Source organism: Gekko japonicus, unplaced genomic scaffold, assembly GCF_001447785.1.
Source record: "Gekko japonicus isolate JY-2015 unplaced genomic scaffold, Gekko_japonicus_V1.1 scaffold3763, whole genome shotgun sequence".
NCBI classification, from domain to species: Eukaryota; Metazoa; Chordata; class Lepidosauria; order Squamata; family Gekkonidae; genus Gekko; species Gekko japonicus.
Window position 1 is genome coordinate 1 of NW_015168158.1, and position 26,450 is coordinate 26,450.

At 45.0% G+C, this 26,450-nt stretch overlaps 1 protein-coding gene across 1 annotated transcript; it reads left to right on the forward strand.

Moving 5' to 3' along the window:
* Positions 1-9,288: 9,288 nt before the first annotated feature.
* On the forward strand, positions 9,289-25,177 carry LOC107113615 (keratin, type II cytoskeletal cochleal-like). The gene is made up of 9 exons (XM_015414961.1): positions 9,289-9,854; positions 13,812-14,023; positions 14,608-14,668; positions 15,600-15,695; positions 16,574-16,738; positions 17,247-17,372; positions 19,286-19,506; positions 22,753-22,781; positions 22,935-25,177. Exons 1-9 carry the CDS (start codon positions 9,360-9,362, stop codon positions 23,486-23,488), a joined length of 1,959 nt encoding a protein of 652 aa, XP_015270447.1. The 5' UTR covers positions 9,289-9,359; the 3' UTR covers positions 23,489-25,177.
* Positions 25,178-26,450: the final 1,273 nt, after the last annotated feature.

The following is a 26,450-nucleotide window of genomic DNA, read 5'->3' on the forward strand; positions in this document are numbered from 1 at the left end:
TTCCCAGGAAAGTTGCTCAGTCTCTAAGTCTTGATCCATTCCCACTTGCTGCTGCTCACAGGGTGGTCGAGTGAGTCTCCTGCTACCAGACCTCCCTCCAAGAGGTCCGGTGGGGTCCGGTAAGGTCTTGAAAACCTAGGGAATGCCTGGGGATTTAAGGAGGGTTGGCGTTTCTTGGGAGCGCCCCAAGTATTGACCATGCCACTGTGCTGGAGCCCGGAAGTCCCACCAAACAATTTTTTGCCCCACAAGCCACAATGTTCTGGCTGCAGGGCTGGTCACCATATATTGGCTGCACCTTGATGGTACTTTCCATCACCAGGCTTACCTGGTCTCCCACTATAGATCTTCTGCTCCTGGCCTCCAGCTTCCAGCAGTGAAAAAATGGGGGAAGGAATACCTTTGCAACAGCACTCTAATGTCAGTTCTCGTCATGTAACCAGAGATGACATCACATATTGTTATAATGTGCTAGCCAGAGTGTCGCTGAGATGTGTGATGTCACTTTCCGTTACATGGCTGAAAGTAGTGTTGCAATACTGCACTGCATCATGCAACACTATGTGCTGCCTAGCCCCACCTTCAAAGCTAGCCAAAGCGGGCAACCCTATTATCATGCACATGTCAATATTGAGAAAACACTGCAAAAAAGCAACCTTGATGGGATTAAATATAATTACATCGGGAGTGGTGGTGTTGCACAGTATTTTACTGATGCATATAAGTACTCAGGCACATTGGTGAACATCACACTAACAGCATTTTGATGCACCTGTAACAGTATTTTACCAATGCACACGTGCAGATTAGTAAGTGTGTGTGTGTGTGCGCACGCATATGGACTGGAGAACTGAAGCTGCATCGGGCTGCACAAATAAAGCATGTTGCACAAAAATATTAATATTAACTAATATAAACAATTTAAAAATGGAACAATGTGGCAGATTCCTAATATGTTGTGAGCTCAAGCCCTCACTATTCCAGCAAGACGGAAACATGGTAAAGGGCTCCAAGAAACCAATGTGGATGAACTGAGAGCTCCAGAATAAGTTAAGGGAGAAATCCGGTTCCCCAGCAGATGCCAAATGCATACTGCTGGGAGCCGACTTTGCCTCCATGAAAAGAGGGAGGAGTTCGGCTGCTGCAGCTGAGTCCTTTAGGGGTGGGGCCAGCACCGTCTTAACGGTTGGCCCCAGCCCCATTCAGGCAGTTTTCGCCTTGTGCTTGGTAGCTGTAACAGCTCCGAGTGTGTCTGGAAGTTTGCATAGGCATACCTTGTGGAAACAGCGGCAAGTTGGGTCTGGCTGTTCAGCGACCCAAGAACAGGCTGCAAGTTTCAGTAAAAAAAAACAAAAAAAAGTGCGGTGATGCTGCAGCGGCCCCCGTGAAAGAAGAAGTTGTGGGCCGGAGAGTCGAAGGCTCATCGGGGCTGGGGGTGTGCTGGCCGGAAGATCAGAGCCGCATCACGGCTGGAGCGTCGGCCCACATTTGTGGCTGGAGCATTGGGGCCGTGCTGGCGGCCTGATCCGAGGGGCCGCGTGGAGGCTTGGTTGCTGGCCTGGGGCCTGCCCACACCGGCGACTTGCTCCTTGGCCCGGGGCCACATCGCAGCTGGATTTAGGGCCGCGTCAGAGCCATGCGCCTCCCAGCTGTTTTACAGCAAATTGTCACTTCTTTTGTGGTGGGAGGTAACCTCTCTTAGGGCCCGGCAGTGGGTGGCTGCAGTGGGTGAGGCTGCTGGTCACCTCCCAACCCCTTCCTCCTTCACCCCACGTATTAGCTCCACTCTGCAGAGGCCTGAAAGGGGTTGGAGCATCTGTGGGGGATGCTGGGCCCAAGCTTACTCTCCATTGTCTGCCTGTTCCCACATATTGCCCCCCCTCCTTCTTACAGTCGGGTGATCTTGGCCTGGGAGCTGGAGGTAGACAGTGGGGTGCAGCAAGGTAGGGCTGCCTCATTCTGGCGGTGTCCCTGCCTCCCTCTGCATTTCATAGCCTTGTTATCAGGCTTCTACAGCCTGCATTAATTGGAGTGGCCATTTGGGGGGCTTTGCTTTAGGCAGCCATTACATAACTAGGCGGCCAATTTTTGGGTAGTGCTTGTGTGGGGCAGCTATTTAAGGAGCTGTCTTACAAGCTGCCATTTTGTAACTACGTTTTGGTCAGAAAAGCAAAAGCAGATAAAACCCAGACCGTAGACTTCATTAGTGTAACAGGTAGAGGCAAGGAGGATTCCCCCCACACATTCCAGAGAATGGCCGTGCTAGCTGACAAGGGGTGAATAATTAGCAAACTTATAAGTCAGCTGTATTACCTCTATCTTTCTATACGGAAAATGCCCTCTGAGCTGATGCAACATTTGGGTGCCAGAAACACTTTGTCGGCACCCAAGTCCCCCGCCCATTTGTTGGACTGGGACCCCCTCTGAGCTGATGCAACATGTGGGTGCCAGAAACACCTTGTTGGCACCCAAGTCCCCCATCCATTTGTTGGACTGGGATCCTCCACCACTCTAAATGGCCATAAATATTTGACTGGTGCTGTGGGGAGGTGCAGTTCCTGTTGTAAAAAAGATGCTTGAGAGGAATCATCTCAGGGGAGGGGCGTATCTATTGCTAGAGTATCATTTCTAGAGACCTCTGTCACTGTTGCTGGTATTAATCTATGCTAGGCTATAAGGGAACGAATCTTTGTAATAACTGCCTTGAGGGCATTTTGCTAGGGGATGTGTCTCAGTGAGAGAGACCGTTTGCTTGGCATGCAGAAGGTCTGCTGCTTGGCATGCAGTGTGTCCCAGGTTCAGTTCTCAGCATCGCTAGTTTGGGGATTGACGGTGGATGATGTGAAAGATCTCTGCCTGAGACCTGGAGGGCTTTTGCCAGCTAAGTAAGCAGTGCTCATTTTACTGAGCTTAATTGCATACAGTCCTATAGACGGGTTATTCCTTATGAATATTGGCAAACTCCTTATGCAGAATAATTCTGGATTATCTACTGATGGCAGGGGGGCTTATTTTTATATTTGAGAGTGTAGACAGGGGTTTTAATGCCAATAGTAATTTTTACAGGGCTCCACACTGAACTGCAGACCAGGCAGTCGGTAGTTCGGCAGTTCGGCAGTTCGGCAGTTGGAGACCCGAGTGCTGTGTGATGATGCCATCTCCCATCTCTGGTCCCAGCTCCTGCCAACCGAGCAGTTTGAAAGCAGGAAATTGCAGGCAGTTAATAGGTACCTCTTCGGTGGGAAGGTAACAGCGTTCTGTGCACCTTGACGTCCGGCCATTCGGGTCGCATGGCCACAGAGACATCTTCAGACAGCGCTTGCGCTCCGGCTTAGAAGTGGAGATGGGCGCCGCAATCCTGGAGTCGGATTCGAATGGCTTTCAAGCAATGGAAACCTTTACCTTACCTATCCAGAGAGCGGTAATATAACTTGCCAATCTTTGATTAAAATATTTGGCTCTAATGCGACAGGCCAGTGGACTCCAACGGGAGAACCCAGTTTGATTCCCAGTCCCTCCACTGCAGGCAGCTGGAAGTCAGCTGGGTGACCTAGATTCAAGTCACAGTTCTTTTGGAGCTGTTCTCTCGAGGGTGGTTTTCTAGGAGCTTTCTCAGCCCCACATACCTCACAGGCTGTTTGTTAGGGGGAGGGGAAAGGAAGGTGATTCTGAGCCACTCTCTCTAATTGAAGAGTGGGTGTAAAAATCTGGTCTCTTCTGTTTAATTTTCTTCTCTAGAAAACTATAGAGGCCTTTAATGGTATCTAAGTGTTTTCTGCAAATAGAAACAGAATTTTGAGGTGCAGGAGTACAGCCACTGAGATCAGCTACTTGAAACTGGGTAGCTTGATTGTGCCCTTGATGCATGGGGGTGAAATCAAGTGTAATCTGAATGGGAAATGACTGATTTTCTAAGGGTTGCCTTTTGCGAAGGGATCCTTGTCAGCAACGTGTGAGCCTGATAGTGTGAATGCACTCTGAGTTGTCTTTGTCATGTGTTAGGATTCGAAATTATCCATTGCAAATCATCATTTTTACCTTCTGTTTTTCTGTTTTAGCAGGAATACAGTGTGATTTCCAACCTGAGGCTGTGATCTTGGAATTTGACGGCCGGCACACCATTACATGTCATTGGTTTGGTCCTAATGAACAGGTTGAATAGCACATTTGTCTTTAAAGGGAGGTCCAGTGAGTCGCAGGGCCTGGAAGAGTGGCATTGGTTACAACAAGCTGTGGACAGTGCCAACTGGGATGTGGCGGCACAGCCACACCGACAGGAAATGTGCGGGAGGGGGCTGGCAGGGCTTTTGAAGCCAAGGGGTTGGACTGCTGTTCTGCCCACTCACTTGGCCAGGAAAGAAGCTACTTCCTGACCTGGCAGTCCAGCCTTTCTCATGTATATGTGAATAGGTTTCCTGAAGCCATGTTCACATTACAATGAATGAGCATACAGCCCGCATGTATGTGCATTTACCATTTGTAAGACGGAGCCGGTCACATTTACTGTTGTGCTCGTTCTTGGTTTTTAGGATAGGAACCCAGTGTCTATAAGAAATGATAGGTACAAGACACTCTTTAGGGTACAGTGTTGTTTATTATTATTATTATTATTATTATTAATAATAATAATAATAATATCTAAATATTATACAGGTTTTTGAAGTGACACCACATTGTGGATTGGCAATGTCATGTCTTTAGAGCTGGGATGTGTCTTTGTAGTTATTAAAGAACTAGAATCAATTAAATACCATAAGTACTGGAAAATGCCTTATTGGAGCAGTCACTGGATTTAAAACAATGGATGGCTCCCTGTTCAGGTCCGCATGCAAACGGTGGAGAGTTCTCTAAGGAGCTCCAAGGCAGTGAGAGAACGCCTACCTTTCCTATTGGTATTGTTCCCACAGTTGGCAATCCAGTGGATCTGGAACTCGATCAGAGATGCTCTCTTCTGATACAGACTTTAGCCAGTGACAATTCGAGGCATTAATTTCCTATCGTTTAGAGTGCAGAGTTACTGAAGGATCTAGAAAGAAAAGGCTTGTCTGTTTAATATGGACTTAATGTGTGCAAATGTGCAGCCCTTGTTTTTCTTGGCATGGAGGTAAATAACATTGCCAGATAGCTGGCAACACTGTCCAGGAATAACAGTAATTTACTTCACTTGATCAGTGCAGTGCCCTGCAAATCGTAATGACTGTGCGGACGCAAACTTTGCTGTGAAAATGAAGTGGAATGTCTAAGGCAGTATATGAATGTCTTGGTAAAGGGGGCTCCGGAGGACCATGGCAAGCCACTTCCCTGGCAGGGATACAAGGGTCACCAGCGACCTGGGCTGGTTGCACTTCAAGTGTGCTTTATGCACTTCAGGCTTGCGGAGGGAACTCTGCTGACCAGGCACCAGTTTGGGGTTGTTACGGCCTGGGTTTGGGAATGTTTGGGCCTTTCTGGAGTACAGTTTGGATCCTTTACTTCAGACTTGGGTCGGTATCCACTGCCGCTTACAGAAGAAGAAGAAGAGAAGAGAGTGGATATACCCCACCCTTCACTTGGAGTCTCAGAGCGGCTTACAAACTCCTTTCCCTTCCCCTCCCCACAACAGACACCCTGTGAGGTGGGTGGGGCTGAGAGAACTCTGACACAAACTGCTCTTTTTCAAGGACAGCTGTGCCAGAGCTCGTGACTGACCCAAGGTCACATCAGCAGGTGCAAGTGGAGGAGTGGGGAATCAAACCCGGTTCTCCCAGATTAGAGTCCACACACTTAACCACTACACCAAGCTGGCGCCCCTTGCTATACGGTGAGAACGTTCACTGTTATGTTGGTTCATTGTTTTTCTCTTAGGTGCAGTGTTCTGTGGCAGGTGGAGTCAGATTCCCATCGGCAGACACAGCTTCATTTCCTTGGCAGCTCCCGAGCAAACAGATAGGCCATTGGCTCTCAAGTGGGCCTTAGTAGATGGGCCACGGTTGAACGGAGGGGACGCCGCAGCTGTTTGCTTTACCATTGCTTTTGCAGCAGTTTGTAACACTAGGAGTGAGCAAATGACATACTGTTTCACTGGCTGCCAGCTTCTCATGGGCCCAGAAATAAGCTAGAACCATACAGACCTGGAAATGGTTATTTTGCTTTACAAATTCTTCATTTTCCCAATGATCCTCTGGATCAAATTGTGGGGAGTTCTCTTTTTCTTATTTCTCCCCCCCCTTCCTTTCTTTCAATGAAAATATTGCATTGTCTTTCCCAGAAAGGACAACAAAACCATTTCTCAGAAAAAGCAATTGACTGCTGAGTCGACCCAGGTATTCTTTGTGGCCCAGAGAACCTGTCCACTGAAACCGCTTTAGGGACAGTTACCTATGAGAAGTGGTAATGAGGCTTGCTGTGTTTTCATATAACATTCACAGATCAAAGCTCTTAGAAAAGACAAAAACTGCATAGATGTGGTACTTCAAAGCAATTAGGTGGTGAGAAGCAGGTTTTCAGCTAAGGCTAAATGAGTGAATACATCAAAATAAAGGAGTCCTTTGTAACAGTGCCATCCTAACCAGAGTTCCTCTAAACCCATTGAATTCAGTGGACTTGGAAGGATGGAGTGCTGATTAGAATGGCTCTGTAAGGTATGAACCGGTTTCACTTAAATAAAGGTTCACCTTTCCCATAGATACAACTATCTGGTAATGCCAAGGGACACCAGATGGTCTAGAGGTCAAATGGGTGTTTCACAGGAAACCAAAATCATGTGGCTTTTAAAAAGGCTGTAATAACTAATTTCAAGTGTGGGAATTTCAGATGAATATTTTATTATTGGGAATTCCTCATTCCTCCTTATCGTGGAACAGGTTCACACGGATGCCTGTGCCTCAGGAAGAAGGGCGCGAAAGATGGCAAAAATGTACATCCCAGATCCAGGAATATCTAAAGCTGGAACTACAAAGTTCCTGACACCTTTGGTATGGAAACCCTGCCCACTGTTTCCTCTCTGTAAAGTTATCCAGCCCACCACTTTCCCTCAGATCTCTGCAATTCCTTCTCATCACCCTCAACTGGTGTTTCAGACCTGTGCTTCCAGTGGAGACGTGAGTCTAGAACCTGTGCTGGGGAGAAATGGATGGAGGGGGGAAACTGTAGGGGAAAGTAGTGACCCAGGCAAGGACTAAGCCCTCTCCTCGTGTCCCCCCAATCAACTATGCCATCCCAGTCCTTCCTTGCTTAGAACCAACAGCAACCAGCTGGGTAACAAGTAGCTCTGTCTGGCGCCAAAACTAAAATCTTGTGACCCAAATCTGAGCAGTTTACACAAGTGTTTACCCCTCCCCAGCTGAAAGACACAAATATAGAATTTTGATATCCACATTTTGAGACCTAGAGGTTTGTCAGTGTAATAGCTGTAAATTGCAACCATGTTCACATGATATATCTCTATGATTCCAGCACCCAAGTTATTGAATAAGCAAATGCAGTGACCCATACCCACTCAAATTTAGCCTTCAGTAAAAATCAATTAAATGTTCAGGGTAGAGTTGCCAGGTCTGGGTGGGGAAATACCTGGAGATATGGGGGGTGGAGCCTGAGGAAGGAGGGGTTTGGGGAGGGGAGGGAATTTGGTGGGATATAATGCCATAGAGTCCACCTTCCAAGGTGGCTGTTTTCTCCAGGTGAACTGATCTGTCACCTGGAGATCAGATGTAATCACAGGAGAACTCCAGCCACCACTGGGAGGTTGGGAACCCTTGTTCAAGGGAACCGTTTCCCAAGAAGATTTGCAACAAAAAATCTCAAGAGGTCTGCCACATGTCTGGTTGCTATGCAGCCTGCCTTTGAAGGAAATTATATCCACCAAATACGGTGACTCAGCTCACATCCAAGGGACATTTTACTGCATTTTGTGGAATGATGTCTGCTAATTCAGAAGCACAGGAGGTGGGACAGTGTAGATGTCAGCAATAAGCATGTGGTCTTCCTTGGCAGCTCAAAGCACAACAAAGATCATGCACTGCATGGCCCACTGCTAGGTCAACACTCTATACCACTTGATATGTGGCACGTATAGGCTTAGGATACATGCTGTAATATTAACGTGCAAAGTAGCCAACGACATTTTGATCACGCTTCAAAACGGCTATCCAGCTGTGCTTTGACTAGGAAATAAAACCCATTTCCTGAAACATTTTTGTCCCTTTGGTAGGGTTGGAGATCTCCAGGTGTCACCTGGAGATCTCCCACTATTATAATTGATCTTCAGATGACCAAGATCAGTTCCCCTGGAGAAAATAGCTGCTTTAGAGGGTCGACTCTATGGCATTATACCCTGCTGAGGTCCTTCCCTTTCCCACAGTCTGCCCCTCCCTGGCTCTACCTCCCAAATCTCCAGGAACTTCCCAACCCAGGGCTGGCAACAATATCCTTGGGCTAAGTCCACTTCATTTAGCACCCTCCCCCCTTCAACATTATGTATGTTTATTCAACCATTCAGAGTTAATTAGGATTACAAATGCTCTCTCCTGCAATAGATTTTGCCCTTTTTTCCAGCTGCAAAAGGGAATGTGCGAACCCCATCTAAGAAATGTTGCTGATTTACTCAAAATTCCTTTGACTTCCATCAAATTCCTCTGAGGAGGAATCTTCAAATTTCTTTTTGATTTTTTTTTCAAAATCTGATAAAAACTCATGATTTTGTAGGCACCCCCCTCCCCCCAAACCCAGGAAAATTTTTACAAGCATTCCTGAGACTGTTTGCTGTGGCTTTCCTGGGTGGTTTTCGCTCAGGGAGGTACCCATCAATTCATTTCCAATTTTGCTTTGAGCCGAATTTCAATGATAGCTCTCCAAGCAGTCTACGCTCCGTCCACCCATAGACTCAGGGAGCAAAAATGAGATCCTGAAAAAAAACAATTCCTCATTAACAATAAGTCTCTTTGGTATTTTCCTGACCATAATTAAAAATAAGAATGGGGTGAAGCTGTGAGTGAAACTCACCTGTGACAAAGCCATTCAAAGCATTTTGCTGAAAGATAATTACACATTGAGGAAGCGGATTAATTAAGACAAACACAAAGGCCTCTGTCTGAGTGAAGCTTGCAAGCAAAGCAAGTTTTTTAATTTAATGCTATTTTGTGTACGATAAGTGTTTGCTCTGGAGCACAGGCTGCTCTGGAGAAACCATTTCTAGCTGCCAGGCAGGCCAAACCCATGCTGTTTCATTTAATTTTTCTGCACTTCGTGCAGCTCTCGAACCATATATAAGAGAGAAGCACCTGATTTCAAATCAAAGGAATTTCTCTTTCCTTCACCCCTCTGCTCTTCCCGCGTTCCAGCCGCTTCACTAACACAGCTTGCTTAACTTTCCCAAAGCTACCATGAATGTGTGTGCCGGTCCGCGGTACCTGGGTGGACAAAGGGCCTTTTCTTCTGTTTCTGTCATTGGTGGCCTTGGTGGTGGTCATGGCAGCTGCGCCGCTGTGTGCCAGCCAGTTGGAGCACAATGCGGACCTGGTGGCTACACCAGCATGAGCCTCAATAACTATGGTAGTGGAGGCCGAAGAATCGCTTACAGTCCGGGCTACGGAGGACACATCTACGGCGGCATGGGTGGGCAGAGCATGGGGATGGTGGGTGGCATGGGCTATGGAGGCTTTGGAGGAGGCTATGTTGATGTTCAGGGACAGCTTGGAGGTTTTGGTGGGATGGGTGGTATACCAGGCAGAGGCAAAGGAATCCGACGAGTCAGTATCGATGAGCGTCTCTTGAGGCCCATTTCTGTTGGAGTTGATCCAGAGGAGCACAAAGCACGGGCACAAGAGAAAGAGGAGATGAAGACACTTAACAACCAGTTTGCTTGCTTCATTGATAAGGTGAGAGCGCATGGACTTTACCCATCTTTCTTCTCCTGTTTACTACAAGTGTGGAATGCACTTACTTCCAACTTCCTTTCAGTGCTCTTCATTCCTGTCGCTCCTTTCTCTCTCTCTAAGGCCTTGCTGCCATCTGCTGTGGTGCTCCCTCATCCTACCATCCCCTAAACCTCCCTAACATCTCTAAACCAACTGATACCCAGATGTATTTCGAGTCACAACCACCTTGAAATTTGCTTCTGAAAACCTTTCCTGCAACCTTGTCCTTGGCATTTATATAACGGTAGGGTTCAGAGCTCTTTTTTCTCTTTCCAAATATCTCCACTGCACTTTAAAGTAGATTCGGATTATGATGTTTACATTGCGGATAGGAACTGAGGGTGATAAAAGAGATGATTGCATAAGACCTTCTGCTGAGACGCAGAATTTGAACAAGGTGCTTGCTTCTTCAGTGATCTGTCTATCATTTGGTCTCCTTCCCCCAAATTCTCTGCTCCTCAAACCCTTTTTCCTCCCTTCAGTTGGGACCAACCAATTTTACATAAATTGTAAGCCTCTGGGACCAGAGACAATATCCTAATACACAAATATATAAAATTAAATGCTGTATGTTCATTTGGGAGTCTGTAGAGGACAATAAATGTGTTGACTGTAACCTGCAAAATGTAAATGGTTAACATCAAGTCAGTGATTCCTCATGGGTGCAAGAGCTATTGGCAAATAGTCCAACCCTTATAAGGAGTTCCTCATTCACTCTGAATGAGGGGCACTTTACTGCACTCCCTTCCTCCCATTTCTTACCAGACTTTTGCTTCACCTCTTTTTCATCACTAGTGTCCCTGTTTTTTAAAATAGTATTTTAACACCAGTTTTTCTTACATGCAATTTTATGCCATTTTTTCCACACTCTTTATATATTGTAGGCCATTTTGCCCTGTTTTAGGCCATTTTAGGCCCCTTCTTTGCAACTATTTATTTAAACATATTATACCACATTTTCTGCAAAACTGTGGTTCAAAGGGGTTAGCAGATAAATAAATTAAATTCTCTCATTAAAATCCCCACGTTAGCCCACATACCTTAAAATTGTACAAAACACAAATCAAGATCAGTTAGCAGTACTTTTTCCATGGCCATTTTCAACCAGAACCAGCAATTCAGTACAGTCTCTGCAACTGCCGTTTTAGCCTACATGTGGAGAAGAAGAAGAAGAGATTGGATTTATACCCCGCTCTTCACTACCCAAAGGTGTCTCAGAGTGGCTTACAAACTCCTTTCCCTTCCCCTCCCCACAACAGACACCCTGTGAGGTAGGTGGGGCTGAGAGAGCTCTTGACAGAAACTGCTCTTTTTCAAGAACAGCTCATTATCAGAACTACGGCTTGCCCAAGGTCATCCAGCCAGGTGCAAGTGGAGGAGTGGGGAATCAAACCCGGTTCTCCCAGATTAGAGTCTGCGCACTTAACCACTACACCAAACGTAGAAAATATGACAGAAAACGTTTCGGATCAAAGGTGTTTTTGTAGCATAAGACAGGCAAGGAGACAACATAGAGCAGGATTCTTAACATTAGGTTTTATACTTCTGTCCCTCTTACAACCCCTGCTCTACTTTTTCTTCCATCTTTCTTCTTTTTCTCCCACATTCCTTTCTCTTTCAGTATAGAGAGCCCTAGTTCGCCCAGCAACAGACTACTGTCTCTCTAACGGGACACACTTCAAAACTTCAACAACAAAATAACTTGCAAAATAGCTATCAAAACACGGAAGGTGTATCATGAAACTCAGTAACATGAGGATGTGTGTATAGAGGTCTTTATATCACTCAGTGTGGTTCAAGGTTGCCAGCCTCCAGGTGGGCCCTGAAGATCTCCCGGAATTACAAATGATCTCCAGACCACAGAGGTCAGTTCTACTTGAGAAAATGGCTGTTTTGGAGGGTGGACTCCATGGCATTATATTCCAATGAGGTCCTTCCCCTTCCCAAACCCTACCCTCCTCAATCTCCACTCCCAAAATCTCCAGGTATTTCCCAACCCAGAGCTGGCAACCATAGGCAGAATGCTTTTGCCGGCGCTGTAACACATTAGGGCGAACAGTTCTAGACCCTTTCTCCCTAATATGTTCCAATTTTTATTTACAAGGGGATTGTTAACAAGGGGGAGTGTTCCAAAATGGCTTTCTCTCCCTGCAACAAAGGGTAACCAACTCCAGCTTCTGAAATTCCTGGAGGTTTGGAGGCTGAGCCTGTGGAGGGTGGAGTTTGGGGAGGGGAGACAATTCAGCAGGGATGTGATGCCAAAGAGTGTGCCCTTCAAAACAACCATTTTCTCCAGGAGAACTGATTTTTTGTCATCTGGAGCCCAGTTATACTTCCGGGAGGTCTCCAGCCCTTCCTGGAGGCCTGCAACCCTATCTGCAATTTGACCAATTCACTTTTTCACCTCAGGATTCCATCATCTCATTCTGCTGCAAGGGCAGACTAGTCCTTCTGTTTCTGGACCTGTGTTTGAACAGTTTGTTCATTTTCCAGAGAGAAATAGGAGACAGTTTTATCTGACACATAAGTTAACTGTCAATAGAGGTTTGGCCTTGGTTTTCCCAATTTCTGAACAATTTGGGGGCTATGACTCAGTTAATGTAAAGTATTCTTAGAACAGGCATTTGTCCCTGAGCCCCATAAGGACTACATGACACATTACCTTGGGTTTAACAAGGCTACAGTTTTATTTTATTTTTATAGCTGTAGCTTAGCACAAAGCAACTTCTGGCTTATTAGAGAATACTGGAAGAAAGAGGCTACCTCCTTCAGGATGTCAGGACAAACATTCCTAATAGTTGAAAGGTTGCAGCCTGGCCAATGGAGCCAAAAGGCTATTGTGCACATTGGGAGGGGCAGTGGCTCAGTGGTAGAGCATCTGCTTGGCATGCACAAGGCCCCAGGTTCAATCCCTGGCATCTCCAGTTAAAGGGATCAGGTAGCTGGTGATATGAAAGACCTCTACTGGAAATCATGGAAAGCTATGCCAGTCGGGGCAGACAATATTGACCTTGAGGGACCAGTGGTGTGATTCAGCATAAGGCAGCTTCATGTGTTCATGTATATTCACTGGCCTACCACTCTGTGAGGTGAAAGGTGGGACTGACAAGGCTCAACCTCTTTGAATCTGCAGGATCCAGAGTTAGTCTGCTCTGTGCCATGTCAGCGATGCAGAGCAAGTCCATTCTTATTTTTCTAATATGTACCATGGTAGTAGGGTTGCCAGGTCCCCTTGGCCACTGGCAGGGGATGGGTGGGTAGGCTTGCCTGATCCAGGCTGGGAAATTCATGGAGGTTTGGGAATTGAGTCTGTGGAGGACAGGGACCTCAGGGAACTACAATGCTATAGAGTCCACCCTCCAAAGCATCCATTTTCTCCAGGAGAACTGACCTCTGTAGTCTGGAGATGAGCTGTAATTCCAGGGGGGTCTCCAGGTCCCACCTGGAGGCTGGCATCCCTATTTGCTGGACTTGCCGGACTTGCACCTCATATTGTATCATGATACACATCTTCACTTAAGGGCCACTGCACATGTATTAATTATCAGCTGCACGGCTAAGTTTTTTAAGTCTAAAAAAATGGAAATTTACTTATCTGCATGCATGTCTGGGTGGCTTAACTGCAGCGCAAGCAACATGCTGATGTCTGTCAGTGCCTAATATTGGAAATTGCCCTAAGATATGACCATTACAACCACTCGGGACCACCTCAAGCGATATTACAAACCCAAGATATCAGCCACGCCTGAGTTTCAACAAAATGTAGATTTTAGAGCTTGCATCTGGCTATTTGAAATGAGTGCTAGAGTGAGATTTTAGATACACCGAATTGCACTATGCAAGGGGCAATGAAAAACAGGTCCATGTTGACAGATTTATCATCGGAAAAGCACTCCTGGCATAGTGTTTCCCTTTCAGGTCCGATCTCTGGAGCAACAGAACAAAGTACTTTCAACCAAATGGGAGCTGCTCCAACAATGTGTCCAACCTACAAGGAAGAACATTGAAGGCTACTATGAGAATTTCCTCGCCACCCTTAAGAAACAGCTGGAGTGTGTCTTGAACGAGCGAGGGAAACTGGAGCACGAACAGAAGAACATGCAGGAACTAGTCGAGGAATACCGGTCAAAGTAAGTAAAACTAATCAAGGGGGGAAAGGCTTGCCAGTCAGCCTAACCATCCACCCCCAGCCTCCAATGCCTCAAAGCTAGATGGAGGGCAGTTTTCACTACAAGTTCTTCTACCACCCATTATGTTGCTCAGCAGATCTTTCATCATTTAAGGGTTCATTCAGTAGCCGCTCATGGGGTGGAATATTCCAGCCTCCATCACTGAAGGCAACTGAAAGTGAGGACTGTTCTTCCTACCTCAAGTCACACGGGCAACTGATTACAGCCAATTGTATTATTGATCTCCATGACTTGTGCTGGAGTGGTTTTCAGCTCATTTCAATACATGCCTTGGGGAAAAAAACTCACTAGATGGAGGGTGGTGCTTTGTGCTGCTACTAAAAATGTCCATTAAAAGTGATATTCATCCCATAGGCTCAATCCAAGGCTGCCATTTCTGTTTTTTTATACAGGCACATGTTTATGGTAAGATCAATGGCTTGGTCAAAACATGCCAAAATGAGCTGCTTTCTGTTTTGGTTCCTCTGATATTAAGAGCAGACTATTGATTGTGGGTCCCCCCCCTTTTTATTTTGTTGAAACAGATATGAAGATGAAGTCAACAGGCGCACAGCTGCAGAGAATGAATTTGTGGTGCTCAAAAAGGTGAGGCTCTGGTCGGGAAAATATAGAAATAAAACCAGGGCAAGTGCAATGGTAGAACAGAAGTTCTTCGTGCACAGTGGTTTTCCCCATGTACTTCATTGGAAAGGGCATAATGGTGCACACAAACAAACACAGGTGCATTTACTTCTTCACTGAAGTAAATGTAGGTGCCACCAGCTTGCTTACCTTGTGAGCATCAGATAGCCATTTCAATCTTATTATGCAGCCAAGAATGATGATACCTCACTGTTCATCAGTCACAGTACATTCAGTACAATTGACAAATGGCTGTCAGGTCCAGCAAAAAAGGATCTTTAAGCGAAGTTTATGGAGGTGCCAGATATAGTAAATTGTCTTGTGAGTGATGGATAATTATACTCTTCTTGTATGTAACAACATAGTTTACGTTGATATAGACGAACTTTTTAAAATTTGAAGTTTTGTCTGTATCTTTCTATGATGAGCATCAGATTGTTCAAAGGACTTTGGATCAGGATCTAATTTTTCACTGGATCAACTAAATCATTCAAAATATTTTCAACACGTTTAGACAGAGATAGAAGTGAAGCTGCCTAATGTGTATTCTTTAAATAGAAAGCTGGGGGGGGGGGTTAAGATATAAGAGGGATGTATCAGGTATCGAGGCAGTGGGATTCACCACATTTGTATGACAGAAGGAATGGCCAGTCTGGAAAATTTAGTGGCTAGTGCTGCTTGCATCCTAAGAACACTGATTAAGGAATAAGCTCCATAGAACCCAGTGGAACTGACTTCTAAATAACATGCAGGAGACCAGACTTCAAGCAGGCTAACTTCTTGTTCTATTGGACTATGAAAAATAAAAATCTATCTACAGGATATTGTAGCTTCTATTTTCAGTCTTCTTAAAAATCCAGTTTCTGATGTACTCTCTCTCACTCTCTGTCCCCAGGATGTGGATTCTGTCTTCCTCACCAAGGAAGAGCTGGAAGCTAAAGTAGATGTGCTGGCACAGGAACTGGAAGCCCTGAGATGTGTCTTTGCACAGGTAAAATTCCACATCCCATGAACCGTGCAGAAAAGTTGCCCTTAAGGAAACAAGAAATAGTGATTTTTAAAGGTCCCATATTTGTGTGTACAGTCATGTCTGATCATTACCATGTAGATTTGCCGAATAACTATGGGCTCATAGAACATCTCTACATTGGTTTCCCTAGCTGTCAAATGAGAATAATGATGTTCCATCTGAAGACATGGCATGTATCCAGCCATCCTGGCATGGGAGATGAGCAGAGTTTTCTTTATTCTTCTCCATTCCTGCAGTGCCTTTTGACTACCCAGAAAGACTATTCCTGGAACTGAAGGATCCATGTCAAGAAACAGCTGTGGGTAGGTCAGTGGGTTGGACTGAGGGGTTGAAATGTACTACTTCCTTCAGCAGAGCAGAGCTGAGCTTGTAGAAGAAAAGGAAGAGCAATTTCAACCCCCTTCTTCAGTCCAGCCTCCATTAGCCTACATGGCCTTTCCTCCATGGGGGTCCCAAAGTTCTGGGAATTATCTTTCTAGGTAGTGGAAGGGTCTGCAGGAACAGAGAGGGACACAGGAAAACTCCATGTTCCATGCAGAGTGGTAGGATATACTCCACTATGTGTTAACTTAGGTTGAAAGTTACTCCCTACAACAATGTCTTTGGAGGTGTCTTGCAAGCACCTGTCATTATTCATCCAATGCATCACCACAAAATTTATCACAATAAGCATTAGAAACAAAACACTAATTTGAGTAGCCCGGTCATTGGCCTCTTTAGCCCACCTTTCATTTGAATCTAATCTACAAAATTTGCTGCAAGAAATTATGCTCACATTAGTTCAGAGAGACATGTCAACAGTGCGGGATCTAACAACAAAGACTTACTATGTTCTGCAGGAGTTAGTTCAGTTAGACCACCAAATCTGTGACACATCAGTGGTTCTGAAAATGGACAATACCCGAGACCTGGATATGGATCTTATCCTGAATAATGTTGAAGCCTGGTATCAGAATATTGCTCACACAAGCAAGCAAGAAGCCGAAGCTTTTTACCACAACAAGGTATTTAGTTTGACAATCAGAATGCCTGTTTTTGAATAGGAATGGTCCACACTTTTGGTCTTCTCCAGATGTTCAGTTTAAACTGCAAAAATATACAGTTGTACTTTATTTATTTTTTGGGGGGGGATCCACAGTCTGCCCTCAAGGAAAGACTTCTGGTGGAGAGGGGCTCATGTTTCTGTAGCATTCAGCATATTACTGTTGAATTTATGTGATTTCTTCACCACAAATGCTTAGGAACTCCAACTTCCTTCAACTTAAGGCGCTCCCCATCCAATGAAAAGAGGAGTCTTCCACCAGTGGAAGAACCACAAATTGGATGAGGCCTCCTTAGGCTGGATGAAGTCTTCATACTTTTCTCAATGGACTGGTAGGCCATTGTAATTAGGGGTGTCATCCCCTATGTGCTTCCAGCAGTGTCACAGGCCTCTATTGAACAGTGCCCTGTGAGTCTGACATCACTGATTATAATGACATGACTTCATCCATATTTTTTGTGACTTAATAGATTGCAGAGATTCAGAATCATCGGGGCAAATACAATGAAGAGCTGAAATGCAACCAGCATGAGATTATGGAGCTCAACCGAGTAATCCAGAGATTGCAAAGTGATACTGATAGTGCTAAGAAGCAGGTAGGATAAATCTTGTTTTCCTAAACACCCCCCACCTCCCAGAATGGCCTCCTCTCATGGCATAAGCTATGGCAGACCAAAGTCAAGCTATGAGATCATGGCTAGTGTGCCACAAGAGATAAATAGTCCAGGCTCCTATCAAGCCAAAGGACCCATCCAGAGGAGGTGTGCATGCTACATCTCTGAATGATTTATTGCTCTGGCCTGGCTTCCTTTTCTTTGCTTTAGTTGGGCACAGGTAATTCTGTAGATCTCTGCCTAGTTTTAATGTGACTAGATCATTCAGTTGCTCAGATACACTAAAATTACCCACCCGTGAAGTTTGTCTGTTGTGCCTGTGTGTGCTTCTAGTGAATTGTGCCAAACCACAAGGGCATGGAATTCACTTATACCCACACAAGGCTGACGTTTAGAGTGTGTAAGAGTGGAGTTTGCCTCTGGTTCAGAAATAAGTTATTTTACATATTAGAACACCGTTGTGATCAGATTCCCTAAACATCACAGATAAATGCGAAGATGCAGAAATAGGATCCTAACAGGAGACCGTGGTTTGGATCCAATGATGTCTGAGCAGAAAAGAAAGTAGCTTAGCACTATTCCACTTGTGCAAAAGATAGCACAAATGCTAGTGCAACACAATACTACCCATAGCCTAAGCCCACTATGATGCTTTCCATAGCTTCCCATACGAGCCCCTAGAGGGGTACCTTGTGCAATATATTGCATGCACCCAAAGGGCAGTTTGGATCTAACAACTGACAGTGCAAGCAGCCTGCAAGCATTTTTTTAAAACATGCTTCCACTTGCCCAAGAGCTCTGATACATGTGGAAATGTTATGTTATACCCAACCCCATAAACTCAGAAGTGGAAAGTGCAGCAGAACAGAATACTTGCAAATATTCACTGTGGGCTCAAAGATCCAGTTTTACCATTCAGAGACTTGAGCGTGCTGTTCAATAACTTTGCATCCCAACTGTAAAATTCAGACTCAGCACAGCAACGTTGTCTCTAGCTTCCCCCTGGAATCTCTGAGACAATTTACCCAACTCGTACATTTCCTTGTGGCCTGTTCCACTGTTCGCACCACTGGCTGCCATTTCAGGCAGAAGAAGAAAATGTACAATGTTCAGATAGCAGAAGGCCAGTCGATAGTAAGAGGAAGACTTTATCGCACTGAGACTCAAGGCGGACAATGCAACTAAAAACAATACAGTCAGAGCAGTATCATACATACAATCATCAATGCAATGACATGGGATTACAAAATTAGTGGCTATACCAACTATGCTACATATAGTACAGCTAGTAAACAACATACTACATGAACAAAAACAGTACGATACATAAATTGAACAATAGGCTGGATCCAGACTAAATTTTCCAACTGCAGAAAGGAACTTTTTTTTGCTGCCGCCCACTGCTCTCCACAAAATGCTGCTCCTGGTGGACAGGGGATCCTGAGGAATGACAACAGAGGGGTCAGCAGTGGGAAGGAGGGGCCGGTGGAAAATGCCAACGTAGCCCAGATCCAATCCACTGAACAAAACTGGATCACAAAAATTGGAGAAACGGTGCAACAGTATAATGTGTACAACGAACAAAGCGATAAAAACTCCCCAAAATGTCACAGACATTAATTAAGACCCTATTCCCTTTATTAAAAAGCCCTCCTCCGGGATAATTGCATTTCACAAATTCTGTAGCAGGATAACAACGTGGGAGCCTTCCTAACCTCACCACGTCAGCGAGCTGCCTTTTTATTGGGCATCAGCTACGTTTATAGTATAACATGATGCCCTGTTGGTCTCTTCCTCTTGAGCCTGAAGAACCGGCCCCCTTGCTCCATTGGCATCCTTTCTTAGCTGTGCATCTTCATGACGAATTCTCTCTTTGGCCTCCTTCCTGTTCCAAGGTTGCCGGTTTGCAGTCAGCGATCTGTGATGCTGAGCACCGTGGCGACGTTGCCCTGAAAGATGCCCGAAGCAAGCATGCTGATCTGCAGAATGCCTACCAGCAGGCCAAGGATAAGCTAGCTGGCCTGCTCCGGGATTGCCAGGAGCTGCTAAACACCAAGATGGCCCTAGATATTGAGATTGCTACCTACAGAGCATTGCTGGAAGGAGAGGAGAGCAGGTGGGTTCTGTGTGTAAATCCACAAACACTGTAACAGAAGCTGTGCTAAACTTGAAAAGGGATGTTCAGAGTTCTTCAGTACAAAGAAGGGCAAAGAAATAGTGACATGGCTGATGCAGAGAAAAAGTGGAGAATCGCTGATTCTATCAAGGCAAGTCCTGATCAGAGTTACACCTTTCTCAATGCACTGAAATCAGTGGAACCTGTTTAGTTTTATTATTACAGTCTTAAGACCAACATACAAAGTAAGCATAATATGTGAGGGAGAGGGGGAAAAAACAGTCATAATATACAAAAATAGAAATCTGAATTTAAGAACTTTGAAAATGTGATTCCTGCAATCTAAGAATTAATGCACAAAACTCAGCGACTGAATGTGTAATCTCTGCATTCTTGTCTGATAGGAACCAGTGAAGCCTTGCTTTGTTTGTGTTAATGTGCCCAGGTGTCCTATCAACTAATGAAGTAATAATTTTAAGACGAGCCTCCCTGTAAAATGGACAGTTGAAGAACATATGCTCCACCGATTCAACCTCGCTCAAAAGGCATGGGCATAGCCTTTCAGAGCAGGGGTTTTTGTTGTACCTGCCTTGAATAACCGCAGGTGGAAGGGCAGAATGTCTAGCTAGGGCAAATGCCCTTCTAGAATTCTTTCCCTCCACTGAAGTATAATAAATTGGTGGCTCAATGGTGCTTTTGATATTTAGCAACACCCCGAGTTTGGAAGCCTTAGAGATGTCAGATTGTCGCTCAATATCCTCCAAAGTCAGTGCGTTTCCAAGGATGTAATGCTGTTTAGGATTGCACTGTGAGACTGTGGCTGTGATTGCACACGCTAAATAATCCACTTTCAAAGCACTTTCAGTGCACTTTCCAATTGGATTTTGCCAGTTCACACAGTAAAATCCATTTGGAAGGTGCATTGAAAGTGGATTATTTAGTGTTTGTGATTGCAGCCTGTGTCTTAGATCCTGTGCTGTTGTTCTATCAATGCAGGAGTGTGGGAGGCAGGCCCGTAGCTAACGTGGGGCCCGCGGGGCCCGGCCCCCTCACGTTCTTTCTGGGCCACCTCCCTCCCGGGCTGTCCCCAAAGTGCCTCAACTTGCTACCTGCACGCTGTGCTGCTTCCAACCTGGCTGCCCGACAACTGAGCTCCTTGGGCACTCCAGAGAAGTGGAATCCTTCATCCCCAGAGCTACCTTCCAATACTTTCCTCCCCTTTAAACTCAGCCAAGTTGCTGCCAGCTCCTGCTGGCTTCTCTTCCTCACCATCCACCCTTTCTTAACCACAGGACCGGTCTCTGTACTCCAGCCCGCGTGTGCCTGCTTTAAAAACCACCTGCCTCCCCCACTGCCACCCGAGTCCCCCCAACAAGCCCCGTGGGAGTTTTTCTAAGGGAGCAGCAGAGAGCATGTGCCAGAGGCACTGAGGGGCAGCTCTTTACCTGCACTCTGAGCCACCCCCGTGGTGTTGGCTCCCTCCCGGCTTCCGTGACCTTCGTGACTGGAGGCGACGCACTGAGCGGGGGGAGTGGAGGAGGATGCCCGCCACCGCTGCCGCCACCTCCCTCAACCACCACCACCCGCCTTATCCTCCTGCCCGGTGAAGTGGCCAAGAGAGCACATGGCCTGCTGCCACTGGTGGAGGGTTACCTGGAACTTTTGATTAAATTAGCTGCCAGCCCACCCATGGCCCCCTCCCAAAAAAGTCCCTAGCTATGGGGCTGGTGGGAGGTGGCTCCTCTGACAGAATGGTTATTCCACTGCAGAGGAGGGGAGAGAGATTTTGCCCACTTCTCTTTCCTGCTGCAGACCCCCAGTTTGCTCCCCATTCTGTTCCCTCAGGCCCCGCGACCCACATAAGCACAGTTTTGGGATGGCACAGAGTGAGGGTGGAGGAGGGAAGTTACCTTGCTCTAGCGTGACTCTGCTTTTGCTGTTTTGTGATTTAAGTCTAGATGCATTCTATAGATGTATTCTATTCTAAGCCTAGATGCATTCTAGATATATTCCACACAAATATAAAATATATTAGTCCTAGGTGCAACATTCAGCATCATGCAAAACAAATCTGTTTTCAAAATGTCTAGCCCTCATGAATGTGAAGAGATGCTTGGAAGAAATCTTGGGGAAATCTTTAGAAGCCAGAGAAGCAACCCGGGGGGTGGGGTGGGGAGGGGGAGAACTTCAGTTGCTACCACTGCACTTTGCCTTTCCTTACGACCGTCAAATGGCGATCTGGTGAACTATGCCAGCCTGCTTAATGTGCAATCCTGTTGTAGAATTCACCTTAAAGCAGAATTGGTGCAAGGCAGAATTTGACTGATGTGTTTCATTACATGCAGAGATCGTCTTTTGGCCTCAACAAGTCAAAGCAGTTTGTAATTTGAAATAATGATCAGCAATGCAGAAGGAAACTTAGCGACACGCCATGAAAGGGAAGGGGGAAATAAGCAAATGCACAGTGCTATTCTGTGCAGCTACTTCAGCCTAAGATGTTAAATTAATGAGGTTAGACTGCAGTAACTTTGCATAGGATTGTTCTGTCAAGGCACCAACTTGTTCATGGTTGCATGAAATCTCGAACTGGAACTGCAAGAGGCAGTTATAGAGATGAGGTGCCAAGAGGCAGTTTATTTATTTATTTATTTATTGCATTTATATCCCACCCTATCCCATGATGGGCTCAGGACAGCTCACAACAGAGATGAAACAATAAATGTACTATTAAAAACCAATTAAATAAAAACAGGATGGCAGCAAAAAATAACATCAGTCCAGAGAAGCCTAATACACTTCTGTTAGATGTTAGTAGGATAGTAGGCATCTGTAGGTCTACCATGGGCAGGGGAGGCCAAGATGGCAATAGGACCCATCTCTTCTCTGTCTCGTGCATAATGCACCATAACTTACCAGAAGCCACAAATCTATCAGACTCTTAGGCATGGCTATAGCTGGAATCTTATTTATTTATTTCTCACATTTATACTCCGCCCTCCCAGCCAAGGCCGGCTCAATAGAACCAATGGTCTGTCCTGACTCCCTCGTTCTTGAATCTAGATCTTTACAAGAGGCTGTTTCTCTCATTTGGTGCCAGAGATCTTTTATATGGAATGGGCCAGATAACAACCCTGGAGTCTTATACTCCCTTGCAATCTAAATTGGCTTTTTAAATGATCAAAAGTCCATATAAACTACATGCAGTTGTAGAAAAACAGACCTGTTTTGCTTTTGTCTTCCTAACAGGATATGCACAGGAAACCCTGTTAGTGTATGTAAGTATACAAAAGATTCACCATTCTTCCCCCCTCCCTTCTAAAAAATAAGCATCATGATGGAATTGGGGAGTAGTTTTTATTGGGTTTTTTTGTATTTTGCAAATCTGCTTCCAAAGTTACAAAACCCATTTGGTTTTATTTCCTTTGCAGCTCTGATGAGTGGAGGATACCCAGTTGGCGAATGCGTACCTGGAATGGGAGCTGGAATGGCATATGGTGCTGTAGGGAGAGGAGTAGAACATGGCATTGGGGTTTATGGTAATGTGGCTGAAGGGTTCACTAATGCGAGTGCAGGATGTATCCACACCATGGGCTCCAGAGCTTCAGTTAACCCAGTAGGCAGGTCAGCATCGGTGGGTTATGGGATGGGACACACCTCTGGGGTAGGCAGTGGTGGCTTTAGCCCCACAAGTGGCGGCTATTCCTCCAGCGTGTCCAGCAAGCATGTGGTGACCTCTGGAGGGGGAAGACACAGCTCAGGCAAGTCTGGAGATAGCAGTAGTGGGAATGGACACCATGGAGTAGGTGGAACTCATCATGGAGGAGCAGCATCTGGAAGTACCGGGAAGCTGGGAAGGCAGAGCTCTGGAGGGTCTGGACATGGAGGCATGGCAGGAGCTGTGCTCAGTTCCCGAGGTGAAGGCAGTGCCGGTGCCAGAAGTGTGCATGTCTCATCAGTCGGTTCCACATCCAGAAGATATTAAGGCCCAGTTAGTTAGTGGGAGGAATGATTTCCATATGACAGCTGCACAAATCATTCAATTCATGGCTGGTAGCAGCCATGAGCTTGAGAAACAGCCGTGCCAAACAGCCATGTTATGGTTAGAAGAAATGTTTTTACCCACAATAGTTTCTTGTGGGTTGGTGTAGCTTGAGTTCAAGTGGTTTGGTAGTTGTCTTTAGGAATAAGCTTGGCTATTCAAGCCAAATCCCCACCCAGTTTTCTTATTTCCCCCTTTTCTCCCTGGGTTTTCTTGCAACTGTCTCTATTAGGACCCATAGCATTTGAATCCAGATTCCTAATCCCTTGTTCCACAGTGCCCAGCAAAGCATTTCAGAAAGGGAAGCAATATGTTAACGGTCCAGGATGGGATTGCAAAAAAAGAAAAGAAAAGATAAAAACCCAATAGACCAAAGCAGACCAAAGCGTACAAGAAATGAGTGTTGTTACAACCAGACCTGCAAAAAATTTAGGAGGAAATTGGCATTCCTAGTACTGCATGGCAGAAACTCAGGAAGAAAATCCAAATTTTGAGTCCACAGCAAATTTTCAAGATTTTGGGGAGGAGGGGAATCTGTGGGGGTGTATCAGTGTCATGTCTGTATGTGTTTATCAGTGCTTGGATTTTGGTGGCAAGAAGGGCATTCCAGCCACAAAAAAAGTGAGGGATGGAATTCAAAGAACACATTCAAAATCTTTGTAAAACCAATTTAAAAAAAATCTGTTTCTGCATAAATTGCAATAAATCCAAGCATTTTATGTGCTTCACCCACAGTTCAGTGCATGCATTACTGTTCCATTTGAGTTCTGGTTGCAATCCTCCTGTGCTTTTCTATAGCTACACAGGTATAATGTCAGTGCCTATGTTTTGCTTCTGATCAAGAACTCCAAGCCCTCTTCTGTATTTTTAATAAACTGCATGCATACGTCTAGCCTCCTGTCTTGCATAAATGTTTCTCCCTTCTCTTCCCCCCTTGTGAGATTACCACAAATTGCCCAGTTGTAATCTATATACATTGGCATAGCTGTGTGCGTGAGACCTGGTCTACAGAGCTAACCCAGAGAGGTGGTAGAGTCCTGAAGTGGGAAAATGGATTGTAACACTTTAGAATGCATGCAAAGGAATCATATTTTCAGTGTTCCTGTGCATGAAATTCCCTGTAAGTAGAAATCTAGTACACAATTGGCAAAATTTCCAGCTCAGCTCTCCCTCTGATGCACTAGGGACTTAACGGGGTGCATATTTTTGTTAACATGGTAGACGATTCAAAATGATATCCTCACCTACAGCCTGAAGTGGTACAATCTGTCCTTTCACATCAAGACTCTATCAACCCACTCCCCGCTATTTGGCTGCATAAGTAGACCACACCAGAAAACACTATATTAAAGTTGCTGTAGCTATTGCTACGTTCCATTGAAAGAAAGAAAAAGACATTCTGGAACTGCAAGTCTAAGGACAAATTCACACAATCAAAACTGTCTCCATACAAAGTGACTTCAGCTTATGCCGGCTAATGTGAAGAAGACGTCAGACTTTACCCAGTCTGTCCATGGTTACAGCTACAACAATTTGACAATATTTGGTAGACGGTCACTGTAATTGTATTGCTTGCTGCACCAGGTCACAAATTTCTTATGTCTGTGCAATCACAATCAAAGAGAAGCTTTTTTTAAACTATATGAATGCTTCAAGGAAAAATCTATACAACCAGTGTGTGCTTATTTTTCTGTGTCTGAGAGTAGACATTGGGGAGGGATGGTTTTTGCTTTTTTTGTTTCTTTGCTTGCTTTTGTTTTTGATTGGGAGAATGACTTGATTTTAAAGGAACAGAAGAATGCAGAGAATTATGGGTTAAGAAGTCAAGAATAACAAAACAATGACACCTAGTGCCAGATCATTAGTCTTCTGAAGACAGAAGCTGGAATACTGAAACCTAATTACACAATATAGATTTAGTCTTCCTAAAACAAGAAACTGCAATACTGACACCTAGTGACAGAACAAAGCATTAGCTTTTTGGAGCTAAAAGAAAAAATCAGAAGAATAACAGAAACTTCCCAAAGAACCATTTCTTCAATGTAAATTGGTGGAGTTAAGCAGAGTAAATTATATTGGTCACCTGGAAGCAGGATAGTAATATAAATCAGACATCCAAGGAGGGAAGGGCGGGAAAAGGACACAAAATAGCAACCATATGACAACCTGCAGAGACAATAGGCCTATTATGTATGGCTGTTTTTCCTCATTTTCACTGTGCATATCCATTGGGTTTTCTTTGTCATTCTGCATTGATTTTCCTCCCTATAGCATTTTCTGAGAGTGCTTTTGCACCAGTTTTCCCCATATTTTGCTTCCAAGCCAAAGGTAATTCAAAAGCATATGGATTCCCTCTGATTTTCCTCCACCCTTTTGCTGCCCCTCAAAGGTCACTCCTCTGCCAACATCAAGGTCATTTCACTCACTCTGCACCTTCCACCATCCTCCCCCCTTCATTGGTGTACAAGCTCCATTTCCCCCTCATTTTAAAATTTGTAATTTTTTTACAAGTGGCATGAGTCTAGCGAAAACTCTCACTAATCTCAGATTGCTAAGTAAAAAAATAAATAAAACAATGGGGGGAATTTAAAAACAGCTGTGTGAGATTTAGTTTCCTCTGGTATTGACTTGAAAGGGGGATTGGAGAGGAGGCAGTGCAAGAAGAAAAGAAAAGAAAAAGGATTTCAGTGCTGCATGCAAACAAAATAAAGGGGGATCATTAGCATGGTATGAAATTGACATGACATGTAAAGAGAGAGAGAGAGACTGGGATTGCAATCTTGAAGTTTTGAAAACATTTTTCCCTTTCATGCTTTAGTGAACAAAGTTTGGGTGGGAGGGCCATTTTGGCAGTCTCTGGAAGCCTAACATTAAAATGGCAGCTGAGTCACATGAATCTTCTGCA

Coding starts and splice junctions, on each gene's coding strand:
- LOC107113615 (XM_015414961.1), top strand. CDS start 9,360: ATGAATGTGTGTGCCGGTCCGCGGTACCTGGGTGGACAAAGGGCCTTT. Junction 15,696..16,573: donor TGAGATGTGTCTTTGCACAG/GTAAAATTCCAC, acceptor TATGTTCTGCAG/GAGTTAGTTCAGTTAGACCA. Junction 17,373..19,285: donor CTGATAGTGCTAAGAAGCAG/GTAGGATAAATC, acceptor TCCTGTTCCAAG/GTTGCCGGTTTGCAGTCAGC.